General features: G+C 42.3%; 1 protein-coding gene across 1 annotated transcript in view; it reads right to left on the reverse strand.

Annotated features, from left to right (window-relative positions):
* AMFR (autocrine motility factor receptor) overlaps positions 1–19,697 on the reverse strand; it is a 43,672-nt gene extending 23,975 nt beyond the window's left edge. The window contains exons 1-7 of the mRNA XM_045806820.2: positions 19,269–19,697; positions 10,085–10,177; positions 6,508–6,672; positions 5,050–5,202; positions 2,803–2,843; positions 2,500–2,632; positions 736–869 (exon numbers count right to left, since the gene is read on the reverse strand). Of these exons, the coding sequence (XP_045662776.2) occupies positions 736–869; positions 2,500–2,632; positions 2,803–2,843; positions 5,050–5,202; positions 6,508–6,672; positions 10,085–10,177; positions 19,269–19,523 (974 nt within the window). The 5' untranslated portion in view covers positions 19,524–19,697. The remainder of the gene's footprint in view (positions 1–735; positions 870–2,499; positions 2,633–2,802; positions 2,844–5,049; positions 5,203–6,507; positions 6,673–10,084; positions 10,178–19,268) is intronic.
* Between the last annotated feature and the right edge of the window lie 3,539 nt (positions 19,698–23,236).

A 23,236-nucleotide genomic window follows, 5' to 3' on the forward strand; every position in this document is an offset into this window, starting at 1 on the left:
ACACCTGCCTTCTCTTCATAGCCCATCAAAGAGCAAGAAACGTATACAAGAAACGAACTCTGTCTCAACAACAGCTGTTAGTTCCTTCAACATAACACATTAGCTAAAAAAGACTCGAGGGAACATTTCTGGGCAAACAAGAGGAGTTAAGACCCACCCCTAGAGAGCTAAACTGTTCCCCAGGACACTAAAAGGATACCCACTGATCTCACACCTGCAGGGTGGCAAGTGAGTCAGTCCCTCCTTCAGTGAGGTTAAGAGCGCGTATGTGCGTAAACACGCATGTGGAAGGAATAAGTGAGACCCACTTCACAAAACAGAGCACAGAAGCCCAAGGAAGCTTCCGCTTAATGATGATGATGATGATGATAAAAATAATGGCATACTAAGAACCACCCAGTATTTCTTGAGCAGCCATTACATACCCATACTGTTCTAGGCATGTTACCTGCATGACCCCACTGACTCCTCCCAACAGTGCCAGGACGAAGGCTCTGCTATCACCCCTAGAGCCCAAGCAACTGGGGCACAGAGATTTAATTAAGGTGCCCCCCAAACGACACAGCAAATCCTCACACAGGTGAGGATTCACACCCGGCAGTCCTCCAGAGCCTCCACCTACTCTCTTCGCCCTTCTGTTAACAGCTAACGAAAGCGGTTCTCGTATCACCAGGGCTCTGTTATGAAAGATCTACGCCGAGGCCAGCAGGGCCTCACGGGCGTGCGCTCACTCACCGGGCCTCCATGTTGCCCACCACGCGCAAGTAGTTCTTGTGCCGGCGGATGCGACGCTGCACTTCATGGAACAGGTAGCGCAGCTGCATGAAGATGACCAGGCTGGCCATGGACAGCCAGATGTTGCCAAACAACTTCGCAGGAAGGAGAGAGCAAAACACACGGTGAGAACGAATGTGAACTTGCTAGTGACAAGGCTGAGGTGTGCAACGGAAGCTCTTATCGGTGGTAAAGGTGAAGATCTTTCACCGAGCAAACGCACGTATTCATCTCGCTGCCATAAACAGTACACACTCCTTGGCCTAGTCATTCCATCACCGGCTATCTTTTCTCAGGGACTAGTCAGAAATTGAGACGCTTTGTGCCCAAAGACATCCATCCATGCAATTATAAAAAAGAAAACCAGGATATGAGCAAAATGCCCAGGAGGGAAATAGTTAGGTTGTAAGTTCATATAATGTAATCGTATATAATCATTAATTATACTTATTATAAAATAAAGGTATATATTAATATATACTACATTTATGTATAACATTTTTAAAGATTAATTACCTGAGAAAATATTTAAGTGAAAAAAGCCAGATAAAACTATCTTGAAAAACTAATGTGATAAAAAAATTAAAGATGTGAAAATAGCAAACAACTGAATACAATCGAAATACCCATTCTGAGGGTTGGTTATTACATCATCATACATCTATATGACGGAGTTCCTATCCTGAAGGCATTACGATGGTTCAGAAGAACTGTGGCTGGCATAGGACAATACAGGTAATACATTAGCCAAAAAAAAAAGCAAAACTAAACTGTATGTCCAAAATACAATCTCGATTTATGACTGTATGTATTTGAATATAAAAAGCAGCAATAAATACAAACATTAACAGTTATCCCTGGGCATTTGGGGGAGCTTTAAACAAAAGCTATACGTGTTCTTTTTAAATATGTTTTCAAAGTTATTTTCAAAAAGCAGACTTAGAAATGTCCTGTGTCTAAACCAGTCCTTTTTTTAAAGATTTATTTATGTAAACAAATACATAAATAAGTAAAAATAAAGTTTATTTATTTGGGGGGGGGAAGGGCACAGGGAGAGGGAAAGGGAGTTTTAAGCAGACTCCATGCAGAGTGTGAAACCTGACTTGGGGCTCGATCTCACTACCTGAGCCAAAACCAAGAGTCAGACACTTAACTGACTGCGCCTCCCAGGCACCCCTAACCCAGAAATTTTTAAATGCATCTTTAATAGGCTTATAGTATAAATCAGCAGCCCACCAAATATGTTGATTCTCACCATTACTAGATCACTGAAGTGCTAACCATGGAAGCAGATTTTCAACATTGTAATTTCTTGCACAGCAAAGTAAAATGTGAACAATGAAGTAGGAGATTTAAGTACGAATGCCTTCTCTTTAATTATAAAGCAGGAAATTTATGAATTCACGAAGTAGCTAACACTGCAAGAGTTCCCGTTACCCCCTACAAAGTAACTGCTACGTATCAGAAGCCATGGAAACTTGGGGGAGCATACGGAATCCCTTTAATTTCACGGTAGAAGAATGACCAGTGACTTGGTCAGTGGAGTTCACGGACTGTCCTAGGAGAACAGTAAATTCCTCCTTGAGCTGGGCTCCAGCCGAAGTGCACGCCATTATTCTATACCCAGAGGTTTATCTACAAATGTTTCACTTCTTATGGACTAACCAGGGTTCCTGATTCTAAAACACTTAGCTCTCTGTTACAGCTCCTTCTGAGGAAGCTTACCAACATGTGAATATGGTGCATGAGGTCCAGGGACAAGAGAGTGAGCTCCATGACAAAATCTGTGTAATAGACATAGGTTCCTTTTCCTTCCCACGTCCCTTCGTGGTTGAGGTCCCAGAGGTGAATTACGTATCTGCAGTGAACACAGAAAATGTCATTTTAGTAACTTACTGTTGCAGTTTACTTGGGCTTCAACATGATGCCGTATAGTCACGTGTTTATAGATTTTATACACGTGACATCTTAAAATCAACTGTAGGAGTGAGTAGACCTCAATCGCCTCCCTCCCAAATTTCTACTCACCGTAAAATCACATGAGCAGTCCTCACTGTCACAAGAAGAGACTATAAAGAAAGATGTATTTTTTCTTTAGTAAAATTTGGAATTACGCAGGCCAAACTTACTTTTACAAAAAGATAAGAGGCAAGCATTTCTCAGTTCAATTAAAACACAGGTTATTCAAGGGGGGGGTGTGGCGGGGGAATGGGATGAATGTGGTCGGAAGGTACGAACTCCCAGTTACAAGATAAATAAGGACTGGGGATGTCACGTCCAACTAATGACCGTAGTTAACATGGCTGATATCTGAAAGTTGCAGAGAGGGTAGACCCTAAAAGTTCTCATCACAGGGAAAAAACCCTCTTCTTCCTTTTTCTGTATCTGTAATGAGATGATGGGCGTTAAGGAAACGTACTGTGATAATCACTTCACAATCTACGTCAGTTCATCATTAGGCTGTGCACCTTAAACTTATGCTAGGCTGTAGTCAATTACATCACAACAAAACTGAAAGGAAAAAAAGCAGGTTGTTTAAGCTCGCCAACTATGTTTTATCTGCTTCAAATTTCCACAGAATATTTTCGTGACCTAGAAAACAACTTTCTTTTTCTGTTAATAGGTGACAACTGATTACCCCTGGCCATCTCCCGGGGCTGCCTTCTACAATGCTGACGTTCATTCTAGTCTTCTGACAATCCCTTCTGTTCTGTACGGCAGGAAGTCACCACCACTGATTACCTCAAAGGGTGTTTGAATACTTGGTCATCCTACACTCAAAGTATAGTTCAGGTACCCCCAACCAAGACGAGTACCTGCTTTCTGCGTGACGCTTTGTACACTCCCCTTGTACACAAAACCAAAAAGAATGAAGGAAACAAAGAATAAACTAAGCCCTTCATAGTATTTTACATTATAGAAATTGATATTTTAAAAATCTCCTCTTAAACTACGAATAGATCTCTTACATTGAGATTTGGAAATCCCAATTTATAAATGGAAAATATTTTACTTAGAGAAACATTATAAATATAAAAATATGATTAAGTTCAAAATATAAAATCTGTAACATTATTATCTTAAAAAACAGTAATGAGCTAAAATGAAAATATGTACTATGGTATGATCCAGTAGGCCTAATTTAAATATCTTTATTTTTAGATATACCTTTTCCAAAGTTTGGCTTAATATTAATTAAAAGTAAAAAGCAGAAAAACGAGACTATCGTGCAAATGGGGATTTATTATAAAACATATCTAAAGCAAACTAACAAATCAGTGCAAAAAAATTTTTACAGATTTTTTCAAGAGAAATATACACAGACAGGATTCATTTAGAACTGCGAATGTTTTACTAAATACTTAAACGTTCCTTTCCTAATTTTACTTACACTACTGCAACATATTCTGAAATCAATGCTATTAAGCAAAATTTAAAAAAATTTTTTAAATTTTTTAAAATAAACCCTTACCCTCAACGTGGGGCTCGAATTCACAACCCCCAGATCAGAAGTCACACACTCTACTGACTGACCCAGCCAGGCACCCCAATACATTTTAACCCAATTCTAACAAATTCCCAAATAGTAGTTCAAACTTAGTGTTTTGATATCAGTTAATTAACTTTAATGATTATTTCATTTTTTTCCTTAATAGTAGCAATTATTGTAAAGATAAAAATATTTTGCCTTTGGCCTGAGGATAACAGCAAAGATAGCAACTGAAAATAAGGACATACAAAAAAATGTTTATTTCTATTGAACCAAAATTGGTATTTTCAGAAAGGTTCAAAAAGTAAACTTAAAATATACAAGAATATCTCAGATTAGTCTTCCAAAATAAAGAATATGGCTTACATATTTATATTTTTCTATAAAATCTTAATTTACACCCTATCTAAATAGAAAACCCAGTTTTTGGATTGTGCCACTGCTCGCTCTGAAAGCTTAAATAATTCACCGCACCCTCTACACCAGTCCCCATTTATAAACATGAATAATAAAATGAGTCAATATATATCAGGTATTTAGAGCAATCCTCAGCATACAGTAAGCACTATATAAATGCTGGCAAAAAGAATTACCTTTTATTATGTTGTAGCAAGGATTACAGGAAATCATACATTTTTCCCTTCAATACCAGTACCCAACACAAAAGCAAGGAATTCAAAATGTGCTTGTTAAAACAAAAGACCTAACATCCCTCCGTCACTGCATGGGTGACTTGGAAATATACAGGAGTGTGATCAGAACCAAGAGCCGCGCGCACGTCTTACCTCCGCTGCCATGAAAGCCAGTGTGTGCACCCCATGGGTGTAGCCTGTGACACAACAGACGACCGCTAATCCACAGCAAGAAAGCAGCATTGCCACCAGCAGGGACAGAACTCGCCCGTGGCTACTCATGGGTGTGGTGGGAGAAAAGGAAAGCTGAAACACACAAAACAGGAGAAGGAAGCTCATTCCTCTTCACGGCAGTGTTCAGCTTCCCTGAGAAGCTCAAGGTTAGTCTTGGTGCCTTTGCTCAGGAATCCGGGCTTAGCAACACCGCCAAAGGCCAAGCACAGAAATGCACCCCATCGCCAGATGGTCAAAATTCTCCAACCAGCCTATGAGCGCGAGCGGATATTTAGAGATTTTTATCACTTAATTTACGGAATATTAACAACATCCATCATATTTTCAACTCAAATTCTCAAGGATGCCCTACCACCGGGGGGATGCTAAGCCTCTCTCCAAGCAATTTTCCAAAGCCATGTAACTCTCTCCTTCAACGTTCAACAGCAATCCGGACCCCACCATGTTCTGCTGTGTTTCTTTCTCCATCTTGCTCTCCCTCTCTCTCCTCCTGAAAATTCACTTGGAAAACATTCCTACAGTGTTGAGGGCTGGGACAACGGAAATGTCATCCAGGTGTGGAGTGTCCCTATCACAAAGCTACGTTAACAGTATACAAGGAGAGGCGGCAGTGGGTGACAGAGGCCTGGGGCTGGGAGTCTGAGCAGGGGAGGTTGGGCACTCCTGCTCTTGACCCTCAACAGCTTTCCGACCGAGATGAACTCACACGGAGGTGCAGGAACCACCTGTCCCCAAGCACCAGGTGAAACGAGGAGCACACAAGGCCCCGGAGCGGTGTAACCGAGGGGCAGAACTGTAGGTGCGCATTTCCCCAGGACCCATGACATTCGTCCGGGGGCACTAAAGAGTGAGGGCTCCCCCCACAGCTCTGACCTGAAGCCAAGAGGCAGACCCTGTACCCAGACAGAGAAGGATTCACTTCTCTCAGGACCCAGGGAGACAAGAGGGTTAATTCAGTCCTTGCCCAGGGGTGGAAACAGTGTAGACTAGTCCAAAAGAAGGCACCAAGAATCAGAGGGAAAAAACGGAAGGAGACCAGAACAGCAAATATCTGGAAGACAGCCGCTTTTATTCAGTGTGTACATTAAGCTTTCCTCGCGCTGTGATCAGAACAGTTTGTGCAGGTGAACTGACCCCACGCGCGCTGTAACGCAATCTGCTAGTGGGGAGGGGAGGGAACCTCTGGCACAGACACTGATCCTGCCTTCTTTGGCCGCTGCAGAAAGTTCCTCAAGAAATGGGCGGTGGCTACCTGATCTAGGAGCCTTGCCCTGGAGACCTACCCAGGACGTGCCCGTTACGGCTCCTTCATCTTAACACGATTCAAACCTTGCAAACGTGTGACTGAGCAAGCAGAGAGCTTGGCTAAAAACTCACGTATTCAAATCGGTCCTTGCAGAGCTGAACCATCAGATGTAGAAATACAAGTCCAGCAAACCAGAGGCACCACATGACCACCTCTTCCACCGTCTGCACATTCAGCACACCAAAAATGAAAATGAACTTGTAGAAAATAAAATTCCAGAACTTGTCTTTGAGGTGCTGAAAAGACAAACATTTATAAAGGTTAGTATTACATCTAACCTATTTAAGAGAAGTTAACACAACAAAAACCGGCTGCTCTGGAGAAAATATATTCTACGTTCAGCTTTCTAACATTTGGCGGCAAGACATTAGAAGGTAAAGAAAAAAAATAAACTCTCTAAAGAATAAAGGTAAGGCACCTAGAAAGCCACGTGTAGACTCTGGATTGTAACCTTCAGTCAGTTATAAAATTTTAGCCATCAAAAGGGGAGTGATATTAGTCCAGTACCTTGTAATTAAGAATAATATAAATACTTTCAACACAAAATTGTAAAAATGGTGATGGCTACAAGTATCATTTTTAGTACTTCTGCTCTTCGGATTCGTAAACAACAGAAAAGATTAGGCTTTTTTTTTTAGACAACCTTCAGACTAAAAAATAACACATGCTCACTCACCAGCCTATAATCGGTAAGAAAAGTAAAACAAAAATGATGCCTTAGCGTTTTTCTTGACTTCTTTCTAATGTGCAAAACCTTAATTTTTGTACACTGCTTTATTTCACTTCTCATATTGTGAGAAGCTTACCAGTACCAGGGAATAGTCCGTGAATATACCATTTTAATGTGGTTACAGATGGACAATGAAATTGTTTTTGTCTCCATTCGGAAAATGTTGCAATGAATATCTCTGCCAAAGTTTCTATTTCTCCAGCGTTATTGAATCGAACGTTACGAACGTGTTTATGGTTTCTAGTAGGTGCCACTCACCTGGTTTGCAAAGAAGCTGTATAAACACTCTCCCAGGGCCAGTGCGAGAGTGCTCTGCCTACATGGAGGATACCCAGTTTTTAAAATCTTCACTACCCTGAAGAAAAAAGGTCAAGGAGGGGAGTCTAGGCCCTAAAACACCCGATCGAGCCATCTGTGGGAGGGGTGGGAACTGAGTAATGAGGTAAGAATGAAACAGGACTCCTAAGTATATTCTCAGAAATAGTTCTGAACCATATAATGTTACACAAATTCAAAGAATTAAAAGAAAAAAAAGCAAAACTAAATAGAAACAGAAATAACTGAGCCTAAATGTGTAACAAATGAAGGACTACTAAAAGATAAGATTATTATTTTGAGAACTTTTACGCACTGTCCTGACTATACACCATTTGCACAAAGAACAAATGGAACTAGGAATCTTCGGTGAGGCCTGTTTCCAAATCTGGGACAAGTGAAGTACAAGGTGAACCCAGCACATCTTGGGCCATCTTGTGGGTCTTGAATATTCACCCCACCATGTATTTGCTGTTGGACTTGCGACAAGTCACTTAACGTTCCTGTGCTTTGGTCTCGCCATCTCTAAGATGGGCCTTAGGAGCCTGGTATCCACTCCCACGACTGGTGGAGAAACTACCTAAGCTAATATACATATGCTGCCTGGACATGTGCCATAGTAGGCATTATATACTTTAAAAAAAAAAATTCCTTGCTCTAAACCTCCATGGAACAGTTTCATTTTTATCCCACTTTCAGTATTCAATGTCTTGGCCTAGAGCATGGCTTTATTTCTTGAACTTCTTTGAATCACCCACAGAGCAAACCCATGTCAGCTCTGCAGAGTTCTCACTCAAACTAGCGCTTGATAAATGCCACTGGATGACACTTAGCCAAAAAAAAGTCATCACGGTGGTGAGCACAGCACATGTATAGAGATTGGAATCATTGTGTCGTGTAGCTGAAACTAATCTAACACTGTGTGTCAACTATACTCGAATAACAAGTTTTAAATTAATAAATAAAACAAATGAAAGCTGTGATCTATACTGAAAAATGCGAAGTAGGATAACAGATGTGCCTGTTACCTCTGGGTATCATAAAAATCTCTGTAATGTTCCAAGGTGATGTTTTCTGAAAATTTTGAGCCAATATTTAACATTTCAGAAAAACAAAAACAGTAGATTAAGGCCCACTGGTGCCCACTCAATCCACCAGCATGGAGATGGCTAGCCTGGCCTGATCAATTTCTGGCCTGCAAGCCAGAAGTTTTTCTTCACAAAGAAAGAAAGATCAAAAGGAGCTTTTGATTTCTACCCCAAAACGACCTTCCACAGATGCTACCTGGGAGACCTCTGGAGTTGATATTTTGGAGAAAGTACCGAATACTCACTAATGAAAACTCTCTGGGAGAATAAACAGTCCTGCTCATAACAGCATCCAAGGCTCAGCCACACAGTAACCTCGGTTTAGCTCTGAACAAGGACCTCAGCTGATCTGATAACAGGGGGCTTGGGTTGCAAAGGTATGTAAGGCGTGAGGCCAACGTAAGTTCAGGGGGGCAGGGCCCTGTGTCTCATCGCTGGGATAAGATAAAGTGAAATCTAGTTGTTTGTATGTTGTTGTTTTAAGGCCAGTTCTAAATTCTTATTTTTAAACATACCATTCTACATTCTACGCTAAAATCCTTGGGGGACTGTCCATCTGCACAGTATGCTTGTGGTACATTCTTTATTAAAAGTGTCTCCTTGGGGCGCCTGGGTGGCACAGCGGTTAAGCGTCTGCCTTCGGCTCAGGGCGTGATCCAGGCGATCTGGGATCGAGCCCCACATCAGGCTCCTCTGCTGAGAGCCTGTTTCTTCCTCTCCCACTCCCCCTGCTTGTGTTCCCTCTCTCGCTGGCTGTCTCTATCTCTGTCAAATAAATAAATAAAATCTTTAAAAAAATAAAAATAAAAAAATAAAAGTGTCTCCTGCTCAGACAGGTGTACCTTCTGGGAGTAATGTTCCAAGGTCAGACTCTCCCACCTGAAACAAAAACAAGTCACCTAATTTTCTGCTTGTGGAATGACGAATCTTAATTTACTTGTCCAAAGAGAGAAATTTAAATCTCGGTACGTCCTTTGGAAAAGAATCTATATTGGTAATTCCTTTGGACAAGAACCTACATTTTAAAGTGTGATGTTTATCATTATTCAAACTAAAACAAATCTATGCTTCTTTAAAAACTACATTCATGAACGTCATGGGGGAAACAGCTATAAAGAACCATATTGGGACAACTTGGCTACACTGAATATGGACTGTGGATTCCATAAAGTATTTTATCAATGCTAAGTTTCCTGATTTGGATCACTGTGCTACGGTTACGTAAGAAAATGTCCTTGCTCTTGGGAAAGACATACTGAAGTATTTGGAGGTACAGGGGTATGACGTCCACAACTTACTCTCAAAAGGATCAGAAAACATATGTATAATATAAATAAAAGGCAAATGTGAAAACAAATGACAGAATGTTGACAACTGTGAACTGGATAACGGTGTATGGAAGCTCTCCAGAGTATTCATGCAACCTTTCTGTAAGTTTAAAACTATACGAAACACAAAGTTGAAAAAAAAATAATAATCTGGTCACTAGAATCCATCCTTGCTGTTCGGACTTACCTGCCTCTCGCTCACTCGAAGAGGGCCAAACACGATACACTGGATTAGCTTAGCCACCAACATCAAAACACAGCATGCAGTATTTACCAGAACCTGTATGCAAACCAAAGAAAGTAAGTTTACTTCCTCCTCTTGAAAAATAAAAGCAGCTCTAAAAATTTTGTATGAGGAATTCAACAATCATTTCTAAGGGCTGAACCTCTCCAGTTCCCTACCAATACAACATAAGTAATATTTGAAGGGGCACACTTTTATGGGTGGTGGGAGTAGAGATGAGGAGGGAAGGAGAGGCACCAGCTTACCAGTTAGTTCAGAGCCCCATCCCAATATGTACCATCCAGCAGGCCACTTTCCCCTTCAGCCTTTACTGAACTGTACGTAAACTTTGCACTGAACGTACAAAACTGTGTGCACCTTGTAAGCCGTAGGTATCTCTTAGGTGTATCATTTCCTACATTAAGATTTTGATAGCCTTGAAGAAAACTTTTCTAGAAGTTGAAGTTATCACCAACTAAAATCCAGCATCCAGATATCCTACTCTGCTCCGCCAAACAAACAGGTGAGGAGGAGAGGATTGATGGTCAAAAGCCACAAGCCCATAAAAAATGGAGAACCCCTAAATATATATAGGGATATGTGTATATACATATATGTACTACACGGGACAATCTGCCAGACAAAAGATAAATGTTCTCCATGCTCATTCTTGGCCTTCAAGTAAAGGTTCTGGGGCATCAGAGGGGAATGGAACTGAGCAAACTGGCAGGTGTATCTGAGAACTGGAGGGCAACCTAGAGCCACCAATGCAAAACCAAGGCCTTCTTCAACAGGAGGTGGGAAATCTTCTCTTTTCTTAGATAATTATGAGATGGGTATCCAGACACCTAAACAACAAATTTTAACGCTCACAGAATGAAAGAGTGCACTGCCCTTGACCGAGAAGCTAGTGGGGCACATCTTACCACTGATCCACGAATGATTTTTAAAACTCTGCATGACCCCAAAAGCCAAAAGGACCTTGATAAAGACAGTAAACATGACTTTTATTCAGAGCAAATGGAAATGAACCCCAACTCAATGTAAAGACTGCCTCAAGCTTTGATTCACTAACTTGACTGGAAGGTGGCCATATTCTTCTTCCCGGGTCATTCTTCCCTGTACTTTTACAAGAAGCAAATGATATTGTGGACGGGGGAAAAAAAAAAAAAAAAAAAGATGACAGACGAAGTAAGACAAGAAAACAAGCTCCTTAAGATCTACCTCTTCAGGTCCCCCTTTGTATTTCACAGCACCCACCTCTTTGGGAGAACATATATAATGGCAGCTCCGATTCATTACAAAAAGACTAAATTATGTTTAGTCGTATTCTGCCTAATGGGACAAGACAATGTGTGATATATTTTTAAAGAATTAAAAAAAATAGTTCGGCTGAAACTGCTCTGGTAATTAAATCCTGCAAATAATCAGGAAAAAACCCAAATTAGTTATCCAAAACATTCTATATCCTTAACTTGTGACTCCCTGTCAAACAGCGCTATTCAAAACGGTCCAAAAACTAGCTTAGAATACTAATTTTTAAGAAGATGAAATAGATGTGGAGAACGTTCATTCTCACTGTTCTAAACCAGCCAATGGGAACTTTAGTCATGTTAATCAAGAAAAACTTCATCAGACAAAACCACAACCACAACCCTTCATGCCACGTCTCCTAGCTGAGCAGATTTTCTTTCTTTTTTTTTTTTTTTAAAGTAAACTCTAACCCCAACATGGGGCTGGACCTCACAACCCTGAGATCAAGAGTTGCATTTTCTATCGACTGAGCCAGCCAGGTGCCCCTGAACAGAATTTTTTAAGTCAGCCAAGTATCCTCCAGCCTAATTACAACACAATTTAAAAAAAGAATTCTTGCTGGTTTTGCATGTAGGCATAGGAAATAAAGAAATAAAGCACCTACTTGTCCAAGGCATGTGGGAGGTTAAGAGAAATGAGGGAGCTCTAGATCCCGCATTCAAAGAGCTTTTAGAATCTACTGGACACAGAACTTGATAAGCACCTAACCACATACCGAGCAGGCTGCTGGGAGAGCAGTCAATGTAGGAGAAGAAAGTAAATTTGGGGTGGCTTAATCATTGCTCTATCCAAAAGCACATTCTCATATATCTTGGGTTACAAAACAAAAAGTAAAGTATTATTTACTATTTCTCAGTTACATTTCTTAAAGTTAAAATATACAGTTTAAAAAATTCGTATTTTTTTAAAAGTGAAAGTCTGTCATAATCCCATCACTCATAGATAATCATTTCTTATTTTAATTTCAATAGAAGATTTAAAAATTAGCAAGGATAAGAAGGGGGGAAAAAGCTTGAGAAAATATACTGATATTAAAAAGGGAATTTATGTAAAAAGAAAGAGCTAACCTTTTGTGAACTTTATATGAAAACTAGAGCTACACAGAATTGGAAGCAACTAAAAATTATTTTAAGATGATGAATAAAGTGTTTTTAAAAACACCTTAATGATTATTAATAACTACTTATTCTATGTCTATTTATAGAAAAATGACTTAATATATGATAAATTCTCAACTTTAAAACTGATAAAGCCTTGAAAAATTACAAATATGGAAAGAAACATAATTGTAGCATTCCTCACTTAAAAACAAATCCCATCAACTATACTTCAATTAAATAACAAAAACAAAAACACCTGTACAGAAAAAAAAAAACTGGGGGGCACCTGGGTGGCTCAGTCAGTTAAGCGTCTGCCTTTGGCTCAGGTCATGATCCCAGGGCCCTGGGATGGAGTCCCACATGGGGCTCCCTACTCAGTGGGGGAGTCTGCTTCTCCCTCTCCCTCTGCCTGCCACTCCCTCTGCTTGTGCTCTCTGTCAAATGAATAAATAAAATCTTTAAAAAAAATTTTTTTTTATCATGGTTCTATGTGTGAACATTTGCTAAATTTCACACTGTATAAAATCATTTGTTCCTGGGCCTCTGAATAGGAGAGGAAGATAAATAAATGGATATTTCTTTCTACTGGGGATGAGATCAGTGGTGTTTTCTAACTGAAATAAAATGTTTCGTTCTAAAAAACTAAATAAATGAATACATTAAAGCAAATCCCAAATCAGATCCCACTAGGTCAACCAGTAATATTCTTACAGAAGCAACACTTTAGCCCAGATGTAAATTCACAGAATCAGGACAAACCTTCTCACCTCCAATAATCAAAACAAGGCTCACCTCCAGTGTGCCTGGCCTGAACCACCACTTTATCCACACAGACCACGCTAGAAGCACTAATTTCATTTTATCTGCTCTATGCAACTAGCTAGTTTTTCCTTGCAGGCAGAATCCAGACTTAAATGCAAAGATAATGGTTCACTGGAGCACTGTTCACTAATAGCAGAAAAGCAGAAAACAATTTAACATCCGTCAGGGAGACAAATTCAATGAACTGCCAAACAGCCATTCAGTGGAATACAATGAAGCCAGGAAAACTAACTCAGCAGCTCTCTATTTACCAGCGTTGTATGGAACCTTCAAGGTTAATTGTTCACTAAAAAAAAAAAGGAAGGTGTAGAAACACCATTACCATGCTACCCTGTATGGAAAAGAGACAGCACATGCATATGTACACACAGACACACTTGTATAATCATAGATGTGAACAGTGTCGAGGACTTATCAGCCTGGCTGTTTCTTGGTCTTCTACTTCACATCAGCAATAATTACAAGAAAATGGTAATGGGGGCGGCGCCTGGGTGGCTCAGCCAGTTAAGTGTCTGCCTTCGGCTCAGATCATGATCCCACAGTTCTGGGATCGAGCCCCAAGGTGGCCCCCTGCTCAGCAGGGGAGCCTGCTTCTCCCTCTCCCTCTGCCCCTGCTCATGCGCTCTCTCTCACTGTCCCTCAGATGAATAAATAAAATCTTTAAGAAAAAAAAAAAGAAAGAAAGAAAGAAAGTGGTGATGGCCACTTCTGGAAAAGGGAGGCAGAAGATTTACTTTTCACAGTACTTCACTTGTGTCCCTTTTGACTTCCGTACTGTGATCACGCATTATTTATTTTTTAATTAATTTTTCTAATATTTAGAGTCTATTAAACTTTCTGACCAGTTCTGAAATTCCACATTTATCTTTCTCACCATGATGGGAGACTGGTAACTAGCAAACCCAAACTGGGTGGCCTGAGTGATCCTGTTACATGGTATTTCTACTGTATTAAAAGGCTTCAGAAAAGTTTCTCATATCTATGGCAATGTAAAAACCTTAAATAATATTTTTTAAGACCCCACCAAACACCTTTCCTTTGCATTAGCCTACACAAAATAAAAAGTTTTGTTTGTCCCTGAGCGGCCTATAACAGAAAACATCAGATAGTAGTGACCCAAGGAACCCCTACTTAATCAGGCTTAAAGTAATTCCCTCTAAGGCCCCATAAGAAAATTTCCCTCCCAGAAGGGTTCTACTGCGCTACTTGAGAACAATAGAAACTAAATTATAAGACAGTTTGGCCTGAGAGGATAACAGAAGAGAGCAGATAACTCTCTTGAATATCTTAGCCACATTTATCACGGTGTAACCCTGGAGGTATTTTTGATCCTGTAAAACGCTGGCCACCAATGTGTTATTTATGAGCCTGTGATGAAATGTGGTGGAAGCACCAGGAACTGCCTCAAGAACAGGATCGATATGGCTATTTCTCAGTCTCCTACTTAACACCAGCACTAGCCACCACCTCCTCCCCACACACCATTGTCTGTCTCTTCCCTGTACGAACAATTGGAATGTGTTCTCTCTCTGCAGGCTCCCTGCGACAAGTATAAAATGCAGTAAAGGGGCACCTGGGTGGTGCAGTTGGTTCAGTGTCCAACTCTTGGGTTTCGGCTCAGGTCATGATCTCAGGGTCACGAGATCGAGCCCCGAGTTGGGCTCCACGCTCAGTGTGGAATTGGCTAAAGACTCTCCCTCTGCACCCCCAACCCTGCTCTCTCAAACTTGTGCTCGCTCTCTCTCTCTCTCAAATAAATGAGTAAATCTTAAAAAAATAAAAAATAAAACAAAATAAAATGCAAAGATGCATACTCCCCCTTATCACATGGATGACAGTGTTCCTCTTTTCACAGTATCAGGGGAAATAAGTGAGTTTATGTATACAAAGCACTCAGCATGCACGTAACAAACAATCCAATTGTCTCTTTCCTCGTCACCCAGAGTATCTTTCCTATGTTTTTAAGTTGTTTATCTAGGCTTATATCCTATTATTTAGAAGTGTAAATTTACACTTTCTCTTTAGCTGCCCCAACATTTCTAAAGCTAATATTTTTCTCTAAACTTCACTGGAATATTCAACTCATAAAGACTCAAACCTGTAAATTATTTTCAATCCTGAAGTTTTGTAATTATATTAAGATAGACTCTTTAAAGCACGAGTCAGTGACTTTTTCTCTAACGGGCTAGCAGATAATAAATATTTTAGGCTCAGTAGGCCACATGCTGTCACATAGCCTTCCCCTTAAAAAAACACTTGAAAAATATAAAAACCATTGTTAGCTAAACAGACTGTACAAAACAGGCCAGGCCAAACAGGCCACCAGTTTGCCCATCCCTGCTTTAAATGGTCAGTTCACTTTTCACAATTTTTGTTTTTGGTGATTTTTTCCCCCTAGAGACTTCTATTTAAATTACCTGATTTGCATATAACTATGTCAGAACCTTAACACTTATTTTGTATTCCCATTTCTCCATTTTACCATGTCCTGCTCTTACAATTTTAGAAGCAAATCTGTAAAAAAGGAAAATTAAAAACCAGAAAGGAGACAGTAATGAAAATAATACGAATAAAGAAGTGGAAAAGTCAAATACACCTGTATAATTCAAAACAATATGGAGTGGATCAAGAGGTCCTTTAACAGAAGGGTCACCCGACAAGTGTAAAATAAGCCTAGAAATGAGTAACAAAACCTAATCTTGAATGAAATTTTAGAATGAAAGTTCTAGAAAGACATGAAGAAACAAGTGATCACATCGAACCTGGGGATTTGCTAGTGTGAGACCCCCTTGAACCTGTTCTCAACACCCACCCCAGAGGGCCACCTGAAGAGACCTCCCTGGGAGAGGTCTAACTCACAACATCTCCTGGCCTCTTCCCAACCTACGTAAATCCTCACCACTGCTCCCGCAGGTCACCCCTGAGAAAACCACCTTATCATGACAACCCCTCCTCTCCTCCACTCCCACTTACACCCTATGGCCCACAAAATAATGTCCATACTCCTTAGAATGACTGGCAAGCTTTACATAATCTGACCCTCACCCCACCTCCTATCCTCCCTAATCTATTTCTCAACCACCTGGGACATTTATCGAAATGAAGATACCAAGGCTCTGCCCTTCCCCTTGAATTGATCCCCGATACAATCTAAGAAAATACATTTTTCAAGTACTAGGTTGCCATTTTGAGAAATACACCTTTATAGGGGTTGGTTACTTCCCTCACCTCCTGTGATTCTTGGGCCTCCCCTTTACCTTCCCAAACTCACTCTTAATCATGGGACCCAGAAGAGCTGTAATTTAAGAGTCCGGTTTACGGGCCGCTCTGCACAGGCCCTGCACTACCTTCCATACACCATCCGAGCTTCACACGCTGTTTTCTCTGTAATACACCATGCTGATTGCTGAGATCCTTCTTACCTCCCAAGGCTGGGTTCAAATACCATCTTCCAAGCATCCTTCCCCTAGGCATCACTGTCTCTTTCCTCCAGACTCTGCCATATTTTTTTTTTTTGTATCTATTATCACTTACCAAATTTTGCTTTATTTGTATATGGACTGCTTTAAGGGTGGGGGAAAGGGTTCACAGCTATGCCCTCCAGAGTGCCCCAAATGGTACCTCTGAAAGGTTCTGAATTGAGTTTGTTAATCAAAACCTCCTGAGACTCTATCAGACCCATATTAATTTAAATTGTGCTCTACAGAGATAAGTTTTAGAGATTCCAATATGCCAAATAACAGCTAGCAGGATTTGCAAACTGGCAGAAAGATCAGTTTCTGTTTTGTCTTGCTTGATTTTTAAAAAATTGAATCTGAATGTCTTTGGGCAGGGTGCCAAAGGGATCCATTTTGACCAAGGCCCCACCATATACTCACTCAATCACGCTGTCAGGCTAAGGAAGGAGGCTTTTGAGACCCTGGCTCCTGCTCAGCTACTGAAGCAGAAACTATGCCGCGGGTGCTGAGGGAAGCCTACAGCGCACACGTGGAGGGTCTGAGAAACCAAGGCAGGCCAGCATGGAAGTGGGAAAACCATGAGGAAAGATGTTAGAAAAACCGTTAAGATGATCAACTGAAAAAGGAAAACCATCAACAGATCGGGAAGAAATGAGAAAGCTGCTTTAGGTAAGACCTCTAATGAAAAAGCTGGGGGAAAATGGAAATTTTCTTAAAAGAAATAATTTTCGTAGGAAATCAACAGGCTTCGTGAAGTGTTTTATGAAGAGGGGTTAACCTTGGAATTTGAACATGAGTTTGGTAAAAACAAAAACAAAAAACTCCTGGGGGGGGGGAAGATCACTAAGTACTAATAGCTGTTGTATCCTATAGTGGTTCTGTCTCAAAGGCTTATTTAGGTCTTGTATCAAAGAATACATTATAATCTTAACATTTGGCAGAACCACTTCACATCACTTTGTTTACCTCCTAACTCAAATGAAAAAATAGGTCGGGGATAAGACAAAAGAGAGGTGAGCGGAGTTCTTTCTCTTCTCCCTTCTTCCCTACTGTTTACACAGTACCAAGGTCGAGTACACAGCAGTGAAAGAATAAAGCTTCACCCTTCACTGCCTTCTACTAATCTCTTCATCAGAAGGACCAGGAGACTTAATCCACAGCCCACCGAGTTCATAAATCGCACAGCTTCCTGATGAAGCACAGTGGGACTAATTATAACAAATGAGTTGTATATCATTCTCTATCCTTGGAATATTAATCTTAGTCATTTACAGCCTACTCTTAACCCCAAATGGGAACTGTAGGAGAAGACAAGCCCCAAGACACCACAGTAAACCCAAATGACAGACCTAAATCCTGGAGCAACTTTTCTGATCATTCTGTGTGTGTGCGCGTGTGTGTGCGTGTGTGTGTGTGCATGCGCGCGTGCATGTACATGCACGGCATTCAAGGCCAAGGTGGAAGCAAAGTTCTTTAGCCAAAATACTGTTGATCTGCCCAGCCTGAAATTATCTGTCCTAACAAGCGAAACCAGCACTTATGCCTTGTAGGTGCTGCTTATCTGGCACTGGCAGACAAAGTGAAAACGTCGTTTTAAATTGGATCACTAAAAGGAGAAAATCTTGAGTGAAAACGATGAGCCAGGTCTTGACTCCGAATGTTTTACTGCCCTCAGACATCAAAGGAAGCCGTCATGAATCACCAGGTAAAGGCAACAGGAAAGGAAGCACGGTTTGTATGTGTTTGACCGAAACAGGCAATCATATACTAAACGGAAAAAAAAAAGGAGAAAAAGAAAGAAAGAAAGAAAGAAAGAAAGAAAGAAAGAAAGAAAGAAAGAAAGAAAGAAAGAAAGAAAGAAAGAAAGAAAGAAAGAAAGAAGAGAGAAGAGAGAGAGAGAAAGAGAGAAAGAAAGAAAGAAAGTTATGGGAGAGAGCCAGGCTCCTCGCAGAAATGTCCCAACACACCCAGATGCGTCAAACTCTCCCCTAGCCAACCCAGGATTCGTCTCTGCCCCCCCTCCTCACTGGCAGCCCGCTAACAACATTCCCGTGCCGACCGAGCCAGAAAAGCTTCAACTTCCCTCCACAATTCACTGAACCGCCGGAGTAACCGGCTCCCGGGGGTCCTCGAGTTTCCTTCCCGGGGTCCCTCGGACACCCCCACCCCACACCCCCCCGCATGCCCTCGCGCCCTCCGCGCCTCCCGGAGCCCCTTCCTCAAGTCGCCGCCGCTCTCGGCCCCGCCGCTCTCTCGGCGCCCCCCGGCCACCCCAGCCCCTGAGCCTCCCGTCCGGCGGCGCGCTCGCGGGCGGACCCCGCCCCCGAGGCCCCGCACCCGGGGGCCCCCGGGAGGCGACCCCGGCCCAGCCACGCCCCCCGCACATAATGGGTGACATGGCGGCCCCCGCCTCCCGGCCCGCTCCCCCGCGGCGGCCCGGGCAGCCTCGCTCACCCACACGAACAGGCTGTCTGAGAGCAGGTACTGGGCCACATCGCGGGCCCGGGGGCCGCCGGCGCTGGGCCGGGCGGGCACGGCCGGCTCCGTCTGCACCGGGGCCGTTGGCGACTCCGGCTCCCCGGGCCCGGCCTCGGGCTGGCTGAGGGCGCGGTAGGCGCTGACGATGGTGCCGAGCAGGGCCAGGCCGCTGAGGCCCGTGTAGGTGCGGAGGCTGGGCCAGGGGAAGCGCTCCAGGAAGAGCAGCGGCATGGCGGCAGCGGCGGCCTCCAGGCCCCAGGCCTCCCCGCGCTGTGGCCGGGCTCCCGCGGCGGCCTCGCGAACGGCGCCCTCGGGCTCTGGCGTCGCCGCCGCCGCCGCCGCCGCGCCGGGCCGGGCCGGGCCGCTCCTGGCCGCTCGCGCCGCTCCGCCCCGCGCCGCTCCCGCTGCTGCCCCTGCCGGCGCGGAAGAGCCTCGGCGGGCTCGGGGCGGGCCGCCGCCCCCAGCGGGGCGCGGGCGGGACGGGCGCGGGGGCGCGGCCTCCGTCCCCCGCCCCCAGCAGTCGCGCCGCCGCCTGGCGGGCGAAGGCCCGGTTCGCAGGCTTTGGGGCCCCGCACCCAGCATGACCGTTCGCCGACAGCCCAATTCGGCGGGGCCCGCGGACGCACAGGGCCCCCGGCCGGTCGAGCAGAAGCGTCACTTGGGGCCGACGGCGGGCGTCGAGCCTAGGCAGCGTGGCGGGTCCGCAGGGCGCGGGGACCCCGACACTCGGCCACCGGTTTCCTTAAGCCCCCCTCCCCGCTCCCGCTTAAGCTGGTTACTACGCCTGAGCACCCCTGTGGGCCTACCAGCTTCCCCAGTGGTCCAAAGAGATGCTGCTTAGGGAGTAAAAGGTTTGACCCTCAAAGAATATTAATCAAGTCTTTAATTTCTCGCCAGTACGGTTATCTTGAGTTTCTGTTGTTTACTAAGAGCCTCGAGCAAAATCTAAAATGGACATGATTTGGCAGGAAATGAAAATGTGTTCCCTCATACACCAGGTAGGCATATAAAATAGTGCAGCTTCTTTGGAAAGTTCTTCAAAAAGTTCAGCACACCGGGTGACCATTTGACCTAGCAATTCCACCCCTAGCTAGGCGTATACCCAAGAAAAATGAAAACAGAACTCTACACAAAATTTGTACAAATTTTATACAAAATTATTATTCATAATAAATAGCCAAGGGTGGAAACAAGCCAATGTCCCTCAAGTGATGGATAAATAAGGTATAACCCATACAATGGACTATTACTGAGCCATGAAGATGAAGTACTGACACATGCTACAACATGGAGGAAACTTGAACATGCTGAGTGAAAGCAGCCAGACACAAAAGGCCTCACATTGTGGTTCCATTTATATGAAATATCCAGAATGGGCAAATACATATACAGACCCAGAAAGCAAAATTATGGTTGCTTGGTGGATGAGGGAACGGGGGGATAAAAGCAAAATATGGATTATTTTTTTAAATTGTGCTGTCGGCTCCACAACTCTGAATATACTAAAAATCATTTCACTGTACACTTTAATAAAGCTGTGACCAAAAGAAAAAAAAAGTGCTACCAAAAAAAAAAAGTGTGAGCCTGGGGGTCTTATTCCTCATTGTATCTCCAAGGCCTAGAACTGTGCCTGCTCCAGAGTAGGTGCTAAGTATTTGTTGACTCTTACAAATTTTCAAGAGGACTAAACCATTTTCAAGTTTCTTTCATGCCTAATATTCTAAAAGTTTATTAATTAGAAAACAAAGATCTCTCAAAGTTATTACCATCCACTTTGGAATTTTTAGAAACATCCTATTTAATGGCCTGTGATGGAACAAACAATTTGGCTTGGTGGTGAGGGAGGAACATGTGGTTACTTACACACACACTTTTTTTAGTAGGCTCTATACCCAGCGTGGAACCCAACAAGGGCTTGAACTCACAACTCTGAGATTGAGGCCTGAGCTGAGATCAAGAGTTGATGCTTAACCGACTGAGGCACCCAGGTGCCCCTCTGAAGGATTTTTTTTTTTTTAGCAATGTCAGAACCCACCCTCTAAGATCAATTAGTGTTTCTGGTTCTTTGCACTGTATCCTACTCCATAAGAGGGCCCAGAGAGGAGGCAAGACACAGAGGAATGAATACGTGGTGTGCCCAGGAAGGCTGGACATAGGTATAGGGACTACCTTTCTCAGCGGAGTCCTAAGGCCCAAGTGTGGCAGGAAGGCAACACACAAGACATTAAGGGGCTGGTCCAGCTTAGACAAGAAAAGTAAGTATCCGAGAGTCCACGACAAGCTAGAGCTCTCTGCATTCCCACCCTCACTTCAGAGTACCATTTATGCTTTCTGGATTCCTTGGAGACTTTGAGTTGGCCCCACAGTCTCCCAATAATGACCGAGAGACTGAATTTTCTGCCTTCTTTATAGGATGGTGGCTCTGAATTGGGTTGATTTAAAGTAAATTTTTTAAAAGTATCAATTCCGACAAACCAGCTTGTGTAGATTGAGTCACACCTAGATACTTTACTGCTATTCACTTTTTAAATATCTGAAATCCTTTCATATTAATGACTTCATTTGATTTTCACCATTCTTTGAGTAAGGCTGAGTATGAGTAGTTTTGTTGTTGTTGAAGGTTCTCAACATCCTAGAAACTGAACTACCTTATCTAACCAATAACCTTAAGCGTACTCCCACAGAACTCTGATGTTTCACTGGCTGGACCAGTGCGTTCCACTACTAAATCTAGCAGAGGAGGAAACAATAACCAACTCAAGTTGTAGGGGAAAAAGTAAGTTAATGCATATACTTCAATTTTTAGCTTTTCTTTCATAATTTTTCATAGCTTTTTGGTACATGCAATATACAAGCAGTAAAATTTTCAGAGAAACTTTACAATAACTTTATCAGGTTTTGTTCAACTTTTGTTCAGATATAAAAACCTCAAGGCTGTGATCTTATGACACAGGTGTTCTCATCTTTTGGGTACACTGTTTCTATTTAAGATGCTGAAATAACATTACACAGTATTACATAAGCAGCAAGCACGGTGTCACAGAACATCATGACTTCCAGGCAAGTTTGAGGGAAAAAAACCTAAAGGAACCAACACATAGATTTATAGATGAGGAAACTGAGTCCCCCAATGATACAACACAGCAAAATTGTGTGGCAACTTCTAAATCCCAGTCTTCGGGTTCCAAATCCAGGGACCGCTTCATAATGCAGGAAAGTAGATCTGCCTAAGGTCACTGCTAACACACAATGAGGAAGTGCCAGGAGAGGGCAACATCAATGTCCCAGTTCTTTAGACCCTTGCTATTCTGTCAAGTTGTCTCTTACCTAATCGGCCCTGCCCAACAACACTGAAAAAGAACCGTGCAGGACTTCTAATGGCACACTAAGGTTAGCAGCCACACACAATCAGAGTCATTCTGTTTTATTTTTTTAATTGAAATGAACAATAAAATAAAATTTAAAAAGAACAGTGACCATTTTAATCAAACTTTACAAATATAAAAATATAACCAAAACTTCAGTTTCTTTTATACATTTTCTAGAAGTGTAATGCCATAAAAATTCTCAAAGCCAAACCATAAATGATGCTAATACGCTATGATGTAAACACAGTAACCAAACTTTTAAGTTTTTAAATGCACTGATCTTTCCCTCAACAGAGAACGTTTAATACATTTTCCCAGTTCTCTAGTCCTATGGTACAATCCATCACTAAGATACAAGTTACACCTAAACTGGCTTCATTAAGACTCACTTAGGTTTCAGTCAGTTTTTTTCATAAAAACAAGCTTGATAAATACCAGCTAATATTAAAATGTGTTTTATGGCTCAAGTCAAATTTCAGTATTATGTTTCTCATCACATCTGAACAACAAAGGCAAACTACTTGAAATGAATCCAGTTTAACCCAAATAATAAGTGATGCAGAACAAGTGGAATAA

Source organism: Ursus americanus, chromosome 21 (assembly GCF_024610735.1).
Source record: "Ursus americanus isolate L20-20 chromosome 21, mUrsAme1.1.p, whole genome shotgun sequence".
Classification (NCBI taxonomy): Eukaryota; Metazoa; Chordata; class Mammalia; order Carnivora; family Ursidae; genus Ursus; species Ursus americanus.